Below are 17810 nucleotides of genomic sequence, written 5' to 3'. Positions count from 1 at the left end.
TTTCTTGAGAAATGGTTTAAGTCCTGGATGCCCGCGGCCAGCCTGTCCACCTGGTTCGTGGTGGAAAGAGCGCACCGGTCGTTGGCCGCCAAACCTCCGGTGGGGGCCCCACCGCGCCCCTTCATCCTGCGGATCCTCAACTTCAGGGACAGGGATGCCATTCTGAAGGAGGCGCGGGCGCAGTCTCCTTTGTCCTTCAATAACCATACCATCATGGTTTTCCCCGACTACACCCGGGAGGTTCAAGAGCAACGCCGATCATACCTGGAGGTGAAGCATAAGATGCGCTCCTTGGGTCTTAGATACCAACTTCAGTTCCCGGCCCGCCTCCGTGTGGTCTTCCAGGCTAAGACCTTGTTTTTCGACACTCCTCGGGCGGCATGGACTTGGCTCACTGAGGAGCGCCCCTTGCAACAATCTGGGCGAGCGTCCCCGGCCCGGAGGCCTACGGATCTGGACACAACCAGGCCTCCTCGCCCACGCCGTAGAAGACGCACACAGTCCCGGCGGCCCCGGGGGGGGTTGACGGCTGGGCCTCGGTCCACGAGCAGGTCGGGCAGGATGCCGAGGGAATCGTCTGCCTCATCCGGGACATCTACTCAGGCGGCTGGGGGCCTCCGGAGCCGGTCGCCGCGACCGCCAGACCCGTCCCTGACCCCCCTCATCGCGCCTGTGGACCTTTCTGATCTCTCCCGCAGCCCGGTCATTTGACTTGGGGTGGTCTTCCATCTTGGTAGCAGCTCTGGTGGCCCGGTCCCGCGGCTGGGGCCGCCGCCACGGTCCTGGACTCAGCGGATCTCCGCCCATGAGTAGTAGTCTAGGCCGGAACACTTGCATCCGTACTTCTGGAGGGGTCCACCACGCTCTTGACACCCGAGCGCTCGCTTGGGGCTTCTGTAATAGTTGTTGATGTTAGGGCGACAGATGCTTCAGTTCCCGAAGTGTAGGGTGGGGGGTTGGGGGTTAAGGGGTGGGTTTTGTTGGATGTTTTGTTGGATACTCCTCCTCGGGGGGGTGGTCCTTTTCGTTCATGTCTGGTCTTCCATGGGCGCGCCGCATCGCAGCTTCCTGCAAGCGTTACTGCAAAGCCCAGCGCTTGCCCACGCACGCGGCCTGTTGCTGCTCGCTCCCGTCCTGGCGCCCCTTGGCTTCCTCCCGCGGGCGTCATTGCTGCGCTCCGCGCTGGCTCCTGCCCACAGTCTGCTGCCGCCCGCTCCTGGCCGGGCGCTCCTGGTCCCCTGTTGCCTGCCCCCTGCTTTCCCCGCGGGTCCTGGGCGATCCTCCTCTCCTCCCGGCGCATCAGTACGACATGATGTCCTCCCGACACCCCTGGGGTGGCTCCGACCCTGCTATGTCCCGATGTACCCGTTGCATCCATGGCTGACGTGACCCCCAGGGCACAGCTGCACGTCCTGTCCTGGAATGTGAACGGCCTGCTGGATAGGCATAAGCGCACGGCGGTCCTTAAATATGCTCAGCGCGTTGGGGCCGACGTCCTCCTCCTTCAGGAGACCCATCTCCTTGGGGAAAAATGTCCTTTCTTGGCGCGCTATGGCTACGACCGGGTGTGGCACTCGGGGTTCTCCCGTGGTTCCCGCGGGGTGGCGGTCCTGCTGCGTCGTTCCTTCCCCTTCGTCCTTCAGAGGGTGGCCCGTGCGCCCCTGGGAATCGGGATTGCCATTTGTGGTACGCTGGAGGGTCGCCCGGTCAGCTTCCTTTCACTCTATGTGCCCCCCTCGGGACTGTCGCAGGCTTTATCCCACGTCGCCTCGTTGTTAGAAGTTCTCCCCGTGGGCACTGTCGTGCTTGGGGGCGATTTTAATGCGGTCTTGGCCCCACAGCTGGATTCGTCGGGACCGATTTCGGACTCCCGTGCCGCGCGAGCGAGACAGCTGGCGGGCTGGGCGGAGGCCCAGGGCCTCTGCGACGCCTGGAGGCTTTGGCATCCTCACGACCGTCAATACACCCACACTTCAGCCGCTCACCACTCTCACGCTCGTATTGATATGGTTTTTGTCCCCCCCACCGAGTGCGGAAGTGTCCAGGATGTCCGCATCCTTCCCAGGGGCATCTCGGACCACTCGCCAGTCCTCCTGGGTCTGGGCCCCCCGCCTCACGCGGCCAGGCCGGTGTGGAGGTTCAACGCCTGGTTCCTCCAGGACAAGACAGTGCGCGAGACGGTCGGCACTGAGCTCGCTCATTACTATGGTGCCAATGAGGGCTCTGTCTCGTCTGCAGGCACCCTCTGGGAGGCTTGCAAGGCAACCATCAGGGGGGCGGCCAAGGCACAGGTGGTGCGGCACCGCCAGACACAGCTGCAGCAGCTCACTGCCTGCGAGGCCCGGGCGTTGCGGCTGGAGCAGTCGCTCTCCGAGCATGACGACCCGGCGGTGGACCGACAGTTGCGGCTCCTTCGTCAGGAGATTTGTCAGCGGTCCCTAGAGGCGGCCAAGCTTCTTTGGCAGTCCTCGGTAGCGAGGGTCTACGGCTGGGGTGACAAGAACGGCGCACTATTGCACCGCCTGGCCACTTACCCCAGGGCGTCGCGCATCATTCCGGCGATTGCCGACTCTTCGGGGGTGCTCCAGTCCTCCTCCGTGGCTATGGCGGAGGCATTTGCCCAGTTCTACTCCCAGCTCTACCGAGCGCGTGCGCCGGACCTTTCTCTGGACGCCCTGCTCGCGTCCGGGAGCGCCTGCCTGGCCCGGCTTCGGCCGGACGAAATGGAGAGCCTGGAGGCGCCCATCTCCGCCGAGGAGATCGGGGAGGCAATCGGGCATACGTCAACGGGGAAGACACCGGGACCGGACGGTTTTCCCCAGGAATTCTTTGCGGCCTATAAGGACACCCTGGTCCCGCGGCTGAGAGCCCACTATGCGGAGGCGCTTGAGAGGGGTTTCTTCCCCCTGGAATCCGACCTGGCCACGATTGTGGTTTTGCCCAAATCCACGCCGCCGCCCGCTGATAGAGCGGCCTATCGCCCAATTTCGCTCATCAATACTGATGTGAAACTCTATGCGGCGGTTCTGGCCCAACGACTTAAGCCCATGTTGTCGACCTTGGTCCACCCGGATCAATGTGGCTTCATGCCCGCTCGGGGCACGCGCCACTGTCTGCGCCGTCTCCATGTGGCCTTGGCCCATCGCCATCGACTGACCCCGTACCTCGCCCTCCTCCTCGTTGACTTCGAGAAGGCTTTCGATTCGGTGGGGTGGGCCTACCTCTTCGATGTCCTGTCCCGTATGGGCTTTGGCCCCCGGTTCCTGGGGATGGTGCGAGTCCTCTATGCCCGGCCCCGTGCCAGAGTGCTGGTCAATGGTGCGTTGTCAAGGCCCTTCCGGATTGGCCGGGGGACGAGGCAGGGTTGCCCATTGTCGCCCCTTCTCTTCGCCCTGGCGATGGAGCCTCTGGCCGCCTTGATTAGATCCGATCCCCTCCTTCGGGGGTGGGAGTGGCCCGGCTTGGAAGCCGACAAAATCGCCCTCTATGCGGATGATGTCCTCCTCTACCTGGGGGACCCAGCGAGCTCCGGACCGCGCGCACTATCCATCCTGAGCCGCTTCGGCCGGGCGTCGGGTCTCTCCCTCAACCCACGGAAGTCGGTCCTGGTACCGTTGCACCCCTCCAGGGAATGCTTTGACTGGCAGGAGACCATCCCTCTGCGTCGCTTAACATTTCAGTACCTGGGCATTTGGGTCTCCCTCCTCCCGGAGCTAAGCTGGGCGCTCAACGTCTCCCCCCTGGTCAAGAGAGCCAAGGTCGATCTGGCGCGGTGGCAGCAGCTGCCCCTCAACCCGCTGGGAAGGGTCGCCCTCTACAAAATGATGATCCTTCCCCGGTTTCTGTATGTCTTGCAAAACACTCCCCTCTCCTTTCCGCGCCCGTGGTTCCGCGAGCTCGACGGGATGGCGACGAGATTTCTCTGGGGCGATGGGAGGCGGCGGCTGGCTCTGTCGACGTGCCGTATTCCCACCTTTGACGGGGGCCTGGGCATGTCTGATCTTTACCTCTACTACATGGCCACCCGCCTACTGGTCATTCACGACTGGTATGGAGGGGGTTGGTCCGACCCGGCCTACAGGGTGGAACTTCACGGCTTGGGCTTCTCCGACATCCAAGACCGCCTGTACGGCGCCCCCATCCCTGCTTCTTGCCCGGACATCACCAGGGCTGTGTTCCTGTCCTGGAGAGCGGCGCTCCGCCTCACCCGATGGACGGGACGGTTGACCCGGGTCACTCCCCTGTGGCACGGGACGTGGTTGCGGGAGGTCACAACGCTGGAAGGCTTCAAATCATGGGATCTTATCGGCATATCCCAGCTGGGGGACGTCTGGCGGGGAGGGCGGATGTGTTCCTTTTCGGAGCTGCAAGCGCGTTTTTCCCTTCACTCCTCCCAATTTTACCGTTACCTCCAGCTGCGCCACGCCATACGCACCTACACGCCACTGGACGTCCGGCTGCCGGATCACAGCCCTCCGGAGGCTCAGGTTCTGCTGGGCAACCTGGGGAGGGGGGGCATCTCCAGGATCTACCGCTCCCTCATTAACTGCACCCCTACATCCCTTGCGGGTCTTAAGGAGCGCTGGGAGGGATGGGTGGGTCCCCTGGACGAGGCCGACTGGCGGGACGCCCTTATGGCCCCCCGGTTGGTGACGGCTTCCGCTAAGCTGCGACTCATCCAAATCTATTATCTCCACGCGGCGTACCTCACACCAGCTCGCCTTCACCGTGCGGGCCTCTCCGGGGATGCGGCCTGCCCCCGATGTGGTTCCGACCCGGCAGACTTCCTGCATATGGTGTGGTCCTGCCCGGCCCTGGAGGGGTTCTGGAGGGGCATTGAGACCGAACTTACGGAGGTCCTGGGGTGGGAGGTGCCCCATGATCCAAGACACTCGCTGCTGGGCATCACGGATGGCTTAGATGGCTCGCGCTCAGAGCAACTGTTTCTCATGACGGCCTTGATGGTGGCCAAGCGCGACATTGCTGCGGCATGGAAGCAGCCGCTGCCGCCAAGTGTGGCCAAATGGGGCGCTGGGGTGGACTGGTGCGCGGCGCAGGAACGTACTCTCTATCAGGCACGAGGATGCCCCAAGAAATACCGAAAGGTTTGGGGGAAATGGCTAGGCAACATACCTTAATGGGGCGGTGTGGGGGCTGGGGGGAGGATTCTGGGGGCGGGGGGGGGCGGGGGGTGCTTCCTAATGCTTTGCTGTGTGATACCGATTCGGAATACCAGACTGTTTTTGTTATTGTGCTGTTTAAAACAATAAAACTTGTTTATCAAAAAAAAAAACACACATCACTATCCCTGAATATCAGATGTACACACATACAGTAGCTGCTGCCAGGGAAACAGGGTGGAGGGACGGGGAGGGGGGCAGGCGGCAAGGGGGAGATGATGGGGACAAAATAAAAATAAAAAATACCACTTACCTGTTCCGCCGGCCGCGTCTCTCCTCCACTTCTCCTGCGAGTACCGGAACCAGGAAGCTCCCAGGCTCCCCATAGCCCATCACCACTCTGCAATGCAGCATTGTGATTAGCTGCCCTAAGCCAATCACAATGTTGCAATGCAGCGTTGTGATTGATCGGAGTACCAAGGATCGGCGCTCAGATGGGGAGTGGGGCCTGAGCCTGTTCCCCACCAGGCTGTGTAATGTAGCCTGGTGGGGAATATGCAAAGTGCGCATGACTGTTTGGGAGAGCCAAGACGGCCAGCCAAGCAGTCATGCGCACTTGGAGTGTGCAAACCACTTCTACCCCTGTGCCTCCAGCCGTGCCCCGCCCAAACTCAGCCCGAACTAATAATGTTATTTTTCCTGCTCAAAGAGCAGTGGGTGACGTTCCTCTGCCTTAGCGAAGGAGCCGCCCATGCACACATATAGATTTTGACCAAAGAGGGCATGAAAGTGCTGAAACAGGATCATAAAATCAAAGCGGTCCCGAACAGGGGGCACCCAAAATACATTTGACCCGTAGTCCCCAAAATCCTTAAAATATCCCTGGTTGGGAGGGTGTCCGAGGCGCTCTCAGCATGGAGCAGCAGGCAGGGAACAACAGACGGGGAGAACACCCCCTGAAGGGAGGGGCGGGAGGAGGCTTCCCACGATGTGGGAGCCACATGGGAGCTTTATCCTGTGCCGGGTGATGTGACAATCTAAAGATCAGCTAGCCCCGCCTCCGGGGGGCTGCTGGGAAAAGGAGTGCGGCCTGGGGAGTCCAGAGGTGGGAGGGGATGCGAGGCGCTCTCAGCGCGGATTAGCAGGCAGCAGTGTTGCCAGATTGGGCTGTTTCCGACACAAATGGGTGACATTTTACCCATTTGGGCGTGAAAAAACTACCCCTGGAGGGTTTGTGTAAAGTTGGGCAACATTTGCCCTTCAGTGCACAATATTTGTGATATCGATGGCGGCGCCCGCATATGCTCTGCAGTTTTATGCAGACTCCTTGGGCTCTGCGCAGCTCATGGTTTCAAATCAGGGCCGTCAATCATTCATAGTGCGAACCCGCTGCTTATGACGGCCCTTCTTCATGTTGCTGGCCTGCCCCCAGAGAGAATTGACCAATGATGTCATCCTTTCTTTTGTTTTGAATCATTGCCTCTTCGCACAGCGGACTAGGAGTGCTGTGGAGTTTGTGAGAGGAGGAGTCAGAGTGTAAAGACAAGGGCTTGTTGGCCAACCCTGCAGCCTGCTTTTGTTGCACGTGAGACTCCCTAGGTGCCCAGAAGGTTTAGTCGGGGAAGTGTCCACTACTCCTGCTCTGCCGCTGTCAGCTGCCCCCTCTCTTTCTTCCTCTTCCTCATATCCCCTCTCTTTCCGTCTCTCTCGCTCCTCCTCACTTGAAAACCGTAGCTTCAACAAACCTCTCTGTTTCCTTCATTCGTTCCCCTGTGAAATGGATACAAAAAAAGAAAGAAATGCTTTTGCTGGAAATGTCGTCTTTGTCTGGCATTTTTCTGTTCCAAATTGCAGCCTCGGGACGAAGTGAGAAAAAAGTTAAAAATAGGATAAATAAATAAATTAAATAAAGATGTACGACCCTTCCAATTTGCGAATCGCAAATTGTGTCATTTTGCACATCGCAATTTGCGACTCGCAAATTGGAATTTACAACTGTGTCTCAGACACTGTTTGTGATTCCTAATGGGGGCCGCAAATTGCCTGCCTCATTAATATTCATGAGGCAGGTGCCATTTGCAACCCCATTCGGAATGGCTAGCACTCCCAGAGATGGTGGACAGCGGACCACCATGTCTGTGACTGATTTTTTAAATAAAGCAGTTTCTTTTGTTTTTAAATGCAGCCCGTTTACTTGAAAGGAAATGGGATGCATATAAAAAGAAAAATGAAACATTTCTGTTTTCATTTTTTTAAGAGTAGACAGCACACATAGAAGTTGCAAATCGTCATTTTTTTAAATGATTGTTTAGGTGCAAGAAGGGACACCTTAATTTCACATGAACGATTATTCATGGCGATTTGCTGTTCCCATGTGTGCTGTACAATGCAGAACACATTGAAACCGCAAAAACGAGGAGAAATTAAGCATTTCTTCCCGTTTTGCTATGTTAAGACCAGGTTTACCCTGGTCTTAATTTTGGCGATGCCTCCAATTTACCCCTCCCTTGTAAATTGAGGGCAGCGTCAAAATCAATGGGTGTTGCGGCGGAACGCCCACCACAACCCCCATTGCACGCCCCTTTTACACTGAGTGTAGCATGATAGGGTTGCCTTATTTACAAGGTGGCATTAAGGCTTAACACCGCCTTGTAAATAAGGTGAAGGGTTTATCGCCACAGGAACGTCTTAAAGTGACCTTCCTGTGGCGATGGGGGCTTGTAAATATGTCTTTAAAGTTTGCAAACTTCACAGTCTCTCTGCTTCATGCACAAGCACTTTTAACATGTGCCGCCTGCTTTGGGGCCACTGGAATTATGCAGCAATGGAGGACAAAATTATGTCACAGTGTTGACTAAATTATGTAGCACAAAAAGGCTGCCGCGTAATGCACTACCTATTCTGATACTTTATTGTTTTGATATTTTACACATACTAACAGTCTCTGCAAAGATTTTGCCTCATTAGTACCACTGTAACATACAAATGCAGCAGTGACAAAGGTGACCAGGCATCCATTTGGCAGCAACACAAGTCACACTTTTTTAGTAAATTCGGATCCGTTTGATCGACCACTGGGTATAATAAGATTAGTTATCTGGCCTGAAAGATCTTTTTTTCTTGGGCTATTGTGCAGTTCTTGCTCTTATATCCTGGAACAAGCTTTGTGCTATGTAAAACTGCCAAGGTAAAATATGGACTACTGACAATATTAGATTAGATTCTACTGGTTATCTACACTCTATTCTCATCCTCCTAGAGATAAAGCAAATTGTTAAGGTTTGATGGTGAAAATAGATACCCAGCTAGTGGTCTTATTCCTGCTTGATCAGATTGTAGGATCCTGGGCAAGTACTGAGCCTCCTGTTTTTTAGGTTCACTGGTGCAGGATGTCCGTTGTACAAAGACCTACTGTTTAATTTAATTGCCTATAACGTTGGGCTATCTGTGGTAAGGATTTACACTACATATAAGTTCCACATGAACCTTGACTTGCCTATTAGTTTATTAACAGAATTATTCATCAAGGCGGGGGCAGGAATGTTTCCCAGTTAATGTTTAAAAACATTCACGTTTAATAAATACATCCTGATTCAGTGGTATAATTGGATGTGCTAAAGTAAAATGCGTTCACGTGTTAAAAATATACTTTTTTGAATTGTCAAGACACCTTATCTTATTATAACATGATTTTTGTTGCATGATGGACATTGCAAATATTGTCATGGCTTGGTTCAAGCCAGATTTGCACATCTCTATTGTATTGTATGTTTATCGCTCAGTAAGGTACTGCTTTTAACTAGCAGAGACCTGTCTGCATGGGCTGGGGCGCCATGCCCCCCACCTTTTTCCAAGCAAGAAGAGTGCCTGTCAGGCTGAACAAATGGCAACATGACAGACACTCTTCTTGTTCAGATCGGGCAGGCAGGAGCTGGACATGCGCTAAATGCACCCGGCTGCCAGGCTGAGGATCTTACAGCCCTGTGGGCATGCCCTCCTCAGTCTGGCAAAAGTGCCTCGAGGCTCTCCCCTTTGTGATGATGGGTAGTGCCATTGATTGCCTCGGACCTGGATCCTTCATTTTTAAGCTCTGAAGTGCCCAGGGCAGAGTGTCAATGAGTGGCATCTAGTCACAGAGTGGCGTGGGGTAAGCAGTCTCACTGACCCCATCCCACTCTGTGACGAGATTCGGACTGCTGCCTTCCAATCAGGCAATGAGGGAAGGCAGCCTTCCCAACCCTCCTGGGACCTCTGAGACTTCCCTCTTGTTGAGAGATACAGTTAAGGTAAATTGTGTACTTTTTCTATGTTTCATGCGTGTATGTATGAATACCTAGCTAGCGCTATATAAAATTCTCCAATAAATAAATTAATACATTTGTTAGTGTTGTGAATGGGTGTGTGTGCATGTGTGAATGCACAGGTGTAAGTGAGGCATATGTGTGCATGTGTGGCCACCACCCTCCTCCCTGGTAAAAAGAAAACGGCCACACTGCTTTTGAAACAGAGATCCTTTTGTTATTTGCAGCTAATATGTCACAATCCTTCTGATATTGACAGTGAGGTATGACCCAAAATCAAGGAACTCCATGAAAACTGAAAGGCATTACTTTAAAACCTTGTTTTTATCCTCAATCTTTTGTAATTCCAAGGTTGTTAAAAAGGGTTACTATGGATAATGAAGACTTATTAGCACACTCAACAACTGCATAGCATTTTAAGCCTTACCGTGTGTTTCTGCAGAAAAGTGCTCTTAATATATAATGCCTACCAGTGTGTATGATATGACTCCTACACATTGTAGCCCTCATTGTGCACTTTCATATTAGTGCTTTAATTTACAATTGGCATTTATATAACCATCGCTTTATGCGCTCTCCTAAGACGCCATGTAATGGATCTGTATTTAGTCTGAACACCTTAATGACCCAGTGGCAGGCACTGTGAGAAAGCAATTCTGCCTTCAGCCATGGGACTCACAATTGTTCCCTAAATAAATGTCTATTTGCAATCTGAACTCACCCAGACCTGAAGGCGACTCATTTCACAATTTGAACTATTAAAGTATGTTTTGTGAAGATGAAACTAGGGAAACACATCATCTGGATAAAGGAAATACTCTTAGGGAACACTGCATGAAGTAAACACAGGCAATGTAAACATGGCCTGCTTTGCTGGCATGGATTATCTTAGGTTGTTTACAGTCATTGCTGAGAATTTAAAATTAAGAGCATGAATAATTAGCCCTGGCTGGGTGACAGGAGAAAAAGAGCCTCATGGGAGGGCCCAGGCCCATGGTGAAGGGAAATGGAGTGCGATGGAACACGAACAGTATGACAGTATCAGTAGAGTTAAGGGAATGTCAGTGTTGAGTGAGTCACCAAATGTTCTGGGGAAATAGCTCATTTTCCTTTATGCTCCAACAGCCTTGCGTTCATCTGTACCCCCAAACAAACCCATCTGCTGCTTGCCAAGACTAGGAGCTTTAGTCGAGCGCTTGCTGCAACACAATGGAAACAACAATGTCCTATATACTTTTTAGTGCCAGAATATGTGGTTACGGTGAATGACTTTGAAACAGAGGGTAGGGAATCGGTCAGAGCAGGTGACTGTCTCTTTTCTGGTCTCGCCTTACTTTTTAACTGGAAGAGTGTGGCAGTCTCGTCTTTCTGCAGCAACCCTCCATTTTCACACTGTTGTTTCACATTTACGTACACTTGTTTTGCACGAAAACTGCGTTTCAGATTTGACTGCTGTGATGTTTATTTTTGCTGTTGTCCCATACTGTTATTGTAAAGGAGTTTTTTGTTGTTTAATATCTCCAGACAAGTACATAGAATGTAAGCTATGCCAAACAAGTTGTGTTGCAATTACTTTAAAACAAGGGGATGTTTCTTAATATGTGGATCATTCTGTGGTGTTAATTCTGCATAACCTCTTCAGTATTCTTTTTGGAGCCACATTGCTGAAATAGCATTGACGTTCTTATTCATAAACCTAAGGTGGGTTATAATCTTCTCGTGTAGAGTTAATTCAACAATGCCAGATTCAGGTTTGGTTCTGTGGTGACAGAACTACAAGATGAAAAGTCAAAGTTGGGACTGGTCTTGAAAATGAGTAGTTATTAACACAGGTGCCCAGTTAACCTCCTCCCACTATCTGTATACTTAATAGAAGTTAGATTCATCCTTAAAATGTTTTCTGAACACTACTTTTGCCAAATTTGAGAGTTTTGACTTTGGGCTGACACTCGTTTGCATGGGGCTAAATGTGGGCTTCTACTTGGGCGTCTTTGGGCTTGGGATCGGTCTCAAAATCTGGCAACACTGGCAGGCAGGCTGCAACAGGAGGGGAGAACACCTCCTGGAGGTAACGGCAGAAGAAAGCTTACCCTGTTGCTTATATTTGGACAAGCTAGTCTAAATCTTGGCAGTTTAACCACTGCCTCCACTGGCTCTGTATTCTGAAAATGATTGACAGTGTGGGCCTCATTTGCATACCTACATGGTAATGATCCTTGCCAGCAGAAGTCATGACACACAAAGAATTTCTACCAGCAGTTTCTCGCCCTAGTGGACCATCCTACTCAGCTGTGCCCACAAATATTGAATGGGTTGAAAGGTCCTGCCATAAGGCATGATCTATATTTGTAATATTGACCTACTGCCCCCTGTATCTGGGGAACTTACAAACTGGGTGAACTTATCTCTCAATTTAATGCCTGAACACGTTAAAGAATGCTTACCTAGAAACCCTTTGCTGGTGTTTACAGTTTATTCCAGAATCTGCACGTTTCAATGTCTCCAATGGAAATACGCAAGCTGCTGTGAAGACCTTAACATGGATCGCAAAGGTGAATCGCTCTGTCATGCCAGAAGGTGCACTGGAAGAACCAGCTATGGTAAGAACCGCCTTGGTGTCTTTAACAATTTCTGAACAATCGCTTCTAGAGGAGAGACTACAGTCTTGTTATTGTGGCTAGATCTGTTCACCATAATTTTTTAGAGAGATTTTTGTTTGGGTCTGTAATACATATAGACTTTCATTAGATTTAAAATATGTGTTTATTCTTATAAAAGAGACCCAATGAACACTTTAAAACTGAAGTTCAGTTTATTGCAGAAACACATACATTTCTAACGAACTGATATCTTGTACACTACTTACATGTCCGCATCGCGGTATTTCATTTAGAAGTTACAAAGCTTACCCTGCCTACTTTTTTTGCATGAATAGTTAATAGTTGGAAAATTTATGAAGATGCCTTCTATTGTCAATGTTTATATATTACAGCATTTGATGAACCAATGGTTAAGTTAATTTACTGCAGGAATATAAACAGAGATTTCAGGACTTTAAGTGGTAATCAGTGCACATGGATATTAATTCATCATCTCATAACATATAAACATTCTGAGATTTCAAAAATCCATCGAAGGTATGCAGATAGGTTTAGTGTCCCCACAAGCCTGCTCCTTTGTGCAACACTGACTTAGCAATTACCTTGTCCCTTGAGCCACATGCTCCCTCAGTCATTACAGGTATTCTGATATGATTAAGTAAGTGTACTAGTCAACCAGTCAATAATTCCAAAAATCTTGAGGGCAAATTGATAACATGGGAAAACAGTACTTGCTTTGCCATGATTTGAATCTTTAGCTATTTTGGTCCAAACTCAGTGGGACTTTGTGATATCACTAACATGCACAGGAAGCACTAATTGCAGAGACGTTATCTATTTGTGTGTTGCTTGTAATCATCATGATTCACATATTGTTGTGGTGGATCTGGGTATGTGGATCCACTTATGTGTGCAACGTTATTGCCTTCTAGAGGGGAGTGAAAGTATACTGGGATGAATTGATGACACTATGCAAGAAAGAAGTTTGTTGAGGATATGAGAGATGATATGGGCTGTGGCCAACAGGACTGAGAATGCTGCTAGGTTTCACAATTTGATTAGTTGGAAGAGGAAAGGTGAAGCTGGGTGAAGAATAAAGTAGCATAAGATTGAGTGATGCATGAGTTTGATTTGTGCATAGATGTCTAGCTTGGGAAAGCAGACTAAAATCTGGATATTTTTGGTATATAGGTTGGTATAGAAGTCAAAAGATGAAATGATCTCACTTGAGTGATGGTGCTTGGAGAGGAAAAAAAGGTGGCCCGAGAACCAAGTCCTGAGGAGTGATCACTGGTCATGGATAAAAATTAGTTTGAGGAGAACAGATGGAAAGTGAAGAAGCCTGGGCTGTGTTTGATAGGTGGTGAGGCTGTGCCATCTAAGGAATTATCCGTGCACCTAGAACAGGTCTCACTTACATGCTGTACTCTAAAAAGAAGAACTGATACTGATCTCAAAGATATTGGGAGGATGTCAATTTAACCTTCATAAAAGATGGCAATCTTGTAAAAAGTGTAGTTTAGAACCTTTAAATCAATCCATTTTGCAGCTAGTGGGCAGTGGAGGGATTGAGGGCAGTTGTGGCCTGGTCTCTACATCTCAGTCACATTAGCATGCAGATTACAGAGGTCTGCAGCATCAGGAACATCAGACAGCATTTAGATATAAAGGCTGTCAAAAATAAATATAATTTATATAATCTAACTGAAAGTATAAGATTAATTACTGCACTCACGTTCTGTGGGTATGTCTAATATAGAAGCAGCTTCTGAAGTTGTCATAAAAAGAGCCAGACCTTAAAATGTCCCCCATTTGAGACTCCATTATCAGATGCTGGTCAAATGAAACTCCAAGATTTGGAACTTAGATAGCTGGATGGTGGGAGGGCCTTTGGGGCACATCTGAAGGCTTGAGGGAAGGTGTCAATCATCTAACTGAGAGCAAACTGGTCTGACCGATGTTTTCATTGGTGTTTTCACCAACATGGAGGATAAATATCCAACAGTTGTGTGCTATGGACATGCATATGGAATGAAAGCTCAAATAATTTAACTGTTTTCCACCTTATAAATACTTCACAATTGATGCACCGTAAACAACATGCTACCAAAAGGTAAACCATTGCAGTGCTTACAATCACCATGAAAAGTGAATAAAGCAAAATGGTTCAATAACTATTACTTCAGGCAATTCAGAGTCAACCTTTCTTCTCGGAGAACAACTAGCAAACACACTGGGTTAGTTAAGAGTTCAGCGGATGGAAGAAATCCACTAAAATCGGCAGATGTCCCGTATGTACTATTTATAATGAATATATTGAAATATTTTCTAAATAGGGAGGACCAAAAACTGGATATATTTGACATATATTTTGCATCCTCCAAACGCTAAATATCTCCCATAATCTGTGCCAAATGAGATTTAAATTAGATCATTGGAACTATGAATCTGTTTCTGAGTTGCGGCTGTTGAATTGTCGCATCCACATCCTTATAATCCCAGCACTCAGACACTTCCACTGGCTTCCAGGTCAGTCCAAAACACCTTTCAATGTTTGACTATAGGCCCCAGCTGTCCACACAAGGACACTATCTTATTTTAGTACTGATTTTTCATAACACAAAAACTGTTAACAGATGGAACCCAATGGCAGGTTACAGCTCTCAGATTAGTCAAGAAGTCATACATTACACAATTTTGCATGGACATTGGTCAGCACATTGGTCCTACAGTAGAACATGTTATTCCATTAGCTTCATAATAATAACAAGATCATTCATCTGGTTAAGGTCAATGTTTCTAATCTGTGCTAAGGGTCCTTTCCTTTGCTAGCATCCTCTAACACAAAGTAGTTCCAGTTTAATAAGCATACTTCATATGAGGCACATCTTAACCTAGCATCTTTATTGCCAGATTCTTCATTATTCTAAATTTTAACGAATGTAGTATTCTCTGAGCGACCAGCCAAAGACACCAAACCTGGAATATCGGCTTAAACACTTAGGTCATCATTACGTTGCCGGTCGGACTCTTGTCCGACCGGCACCGTAGTGTAAGTGGGACCACCCGACAAGGAGTCTGCGGTCCCCCTTCCCTTATTACAATGCGACCGCCTTCACGGCGGTCGCAAATTCTATATTTTCTATTGTGGCTTGTGCTGCGGGCTGCAGCACAAGCCACAATAGAAAATATACACTTTGAAATATCCCATTTACCATGCGGTGCCTGCCACACAGTGCAGGGATGTTTAGGAATGCACCATAGTTTCTCTCCAGGGCCCATATTGGAGTGGCAGGGCGGAAGGAGGGCCTGCTAGGGACACCCAAAGTCAATTTCCGCATGCCATTTCTTGGCGGTCGAACCATCATGAAAGAGAAGGCGGAAAGGGACAGTGTAATCCCTACGGCGGTGCCTGAGAAGGCACCATCCCTATTGCAGAAATAACTGACCCTCCGACAGGCCGACGGACTCCTTGAACCCATCAGAAAGCGCGGACTGTCCCTCTGCCTGCTGCCTCCGAAGGCACGCATTGTAATGCGTCGGTCGGACCATCGGATGCGGTCCCACCGCCATCAGAATGACCCCCTTTATCTTTAAGTCAGTTTCCTATGGCTTGTTGAAGCCAATGTATTTCTAGCATTCTTTTTGCCAATAATGACCCAGCACCATTAACGTAGGTTGATTGTTAGCTCTATTTGATAAAAGGGACTAAACTCTTTAAGTATCTCTTAGACTCTAAAGTGATTAATTGTTCAGCAATACCATCAAATTTCCACAATTTCTTCTCCGTATTACTTTACTACTGGGCATACATCATGGAACCCGCTGCAACCCTTTTGCACATAGGGCATGCTGAGAGACGGTCTAGATATATCTTACTATGATAACTGTATCCTATGTAGAAAAATGAAATTGCATTATTTAAATCAAACATTACTGGAAACCTTCTTAATGTGACTACAGGTTGGAGCACACTCCCTTTCCATTAGTGTCTCAGAGCAATCAGCACCCCATTTACCTTTCAATATCTGCCTAGGGTGTTGCAGATCAGTTTGTAATGCACAATGTAGTAGTAAAATAAGTCTAGCCCTCTACGTGTAATAGCATTTTCTGCCTTTTGTTTCTTCTCTGTTACATCTTGGAAACCAGCCTAGATCTTGTAAGCAATGTTATGCCATTGTTTAAAGTCTAGAATATTCCAGGAACTGAACTGTCTGGACGACGACCTGCGTCTTCATCCATTTCTGTACAGCCCCCACTCTGTTTATCGACAATCATGAATTCACTCATTTTTAGGTTTGACACTAGCCAAAACCTTTTGCTTATTCTAAAAGTATAGCTATAATATACTTTTAGGGGCTTTTAGCCAGCCCTCTTCTTCTATTGGCCTGTTAATATGTCATTCATGTTTCCATTCCCCCACTACAGCATACATCATGGGGCAATGGGTCAGCCCTCTTCAGCCTCTGGCTAACTTCCCTATGAGTGGCGGCATTCTTCCATTTCATGTCTGCACATAAAATAGCTCCATTCAGAGCTAGGCACTATACAAGCACTGTGCGCTTTTTGAGGCAAAAAAATATTTTTGCTTTTAAACAGTGCTTTATATATATTTTTTTTTAATTGACGAAAGCCCAGCAGGTTCCCCAACATTAAAGGTTTGCAAAAAACATAATAAAGCAAAAAATCAAGCATTGACAATGCCAAAAGGCTAGCAGCTAACGCCAGAACGGTAGGCTTAGGCATTGCTTGTTTGAAGATACTGGAGAAGGGTATCTCCTGGTTCTGAATGGCTTTCTTTACTAACCAGTTCCAGATTTGTCCCATGAGGTGGAACAAGTAGGGACATTTCTTCAAGAGGGTCACACAGCACAAAGAGAGATGGTCAAGTGCCACTTGAGAACATATCCCCTCCAACAGACCTTTTTCAGGTGACGCCCTACAAACCATCCTACCACGTGCTGCGGCTGTTCAGCCAAATAATACATTTCAAGATCAAGATTAGGCGCAAATCACCTTCTTCATTATGGTATTTTCCATAGGTCCAGCTTCACTCAGCTGCACTTTCCAAATCACGTTTGTTTCTTCATCTGCTGGTCTAACTCCTTGAACCATTTCTTTCAGCAAAAGGAACACGCCCAAACACAGGGAGCGAGAACATGATCTAAAAGATGACTGACTTCCTCAGACCCTCCCCCCCCATAATCCCACCCATGTTGTATTGACCTGGTCTGGAGCTGCATCTGAAATTCGAATGTCTAAATAGCTCCATCTATTTATTTTGCACTAAGATGGACAGTAATTATGTTAATTATGTTCTTGAGCTCCCTAGACCACTCAAGAGCAACATAAATAAATCTCAATCAGCATGTAGACCAGAAACTCAGCCAGATTCTTTGATTTCTTCCAATAGCACTATCATCAAACACGTAAATAAATGTGTTGTTAACATACACAAAATCACCAACACTGGGGCTCGCACAAGGGCCGAACTGAGGAACCAAAACCAGCCCTGGCAAAAATGCTCAAACCACCCCTACTCCTTTTGTCTCCTCGCTCAGTCTCTCTCTTTCTATCCATCTGCTCCCTTTCTCTCCTTCTCTCTCTTCTCGCTTTATATCTACATTCCCTCTTTTTCCCTTCCTCTCTTTCTTTCTCTCTTGAAACCTCCTTGTGCCTGTTGCGATTAACCTCGAGGAACTGGGGAATGTGACAGAGGGACCAGGACTTTCAAATCAGCCTCTAATGGCTCCAGCCCAGTGGCGGCTCCTCCGCAATGGCGAAGGAGC

General features: G+C 48.9%; 1 protein-coding gene across 3 annotated transcripts in view; it reads left to right on the top strand.

Annotated features, from left to right (window-relative positions):
- The window catches only part of SVOPL (SVOP like), a 321589-nt gene that overhangs the window by 207931 nt on the left and 95848 nt on the right, over window positions 1-17810 (top strand). For all 3 annotated transcript variants that reach the window (XM_085652034.1, XM_085652032.1, XM_085652033.1), the window contains one exon: window positions 11893-12021. In XM_085652034.1, coding sequence (XP_085508160.1) covers window positions 11893-12021 — 129 coding nt within the window. The remainder of the gene's footprint in view (window positions 1-11892; window positions 12022-17810) is intronic.

The sequence above is a fragment of the Triturus cristatus genome, chromosome 4_1 (assembly GCF_964204655.1).
Source record: "Triturus cristatus chromosome 4_1, aTriCri1.1, whole genome shotgun sequence".
NCBI classification, from domain to species: Eukaryota; Metazoa; Chordata; class Amphibia; order Caudata; family Salamandridae; genus Triturus; species Triturus cristatus.
The sequence above is the reverse complement of the archived record's forward strand: the minus strand, read 5'-3'. Positions and strand labels throughout refer to the sequence as shown.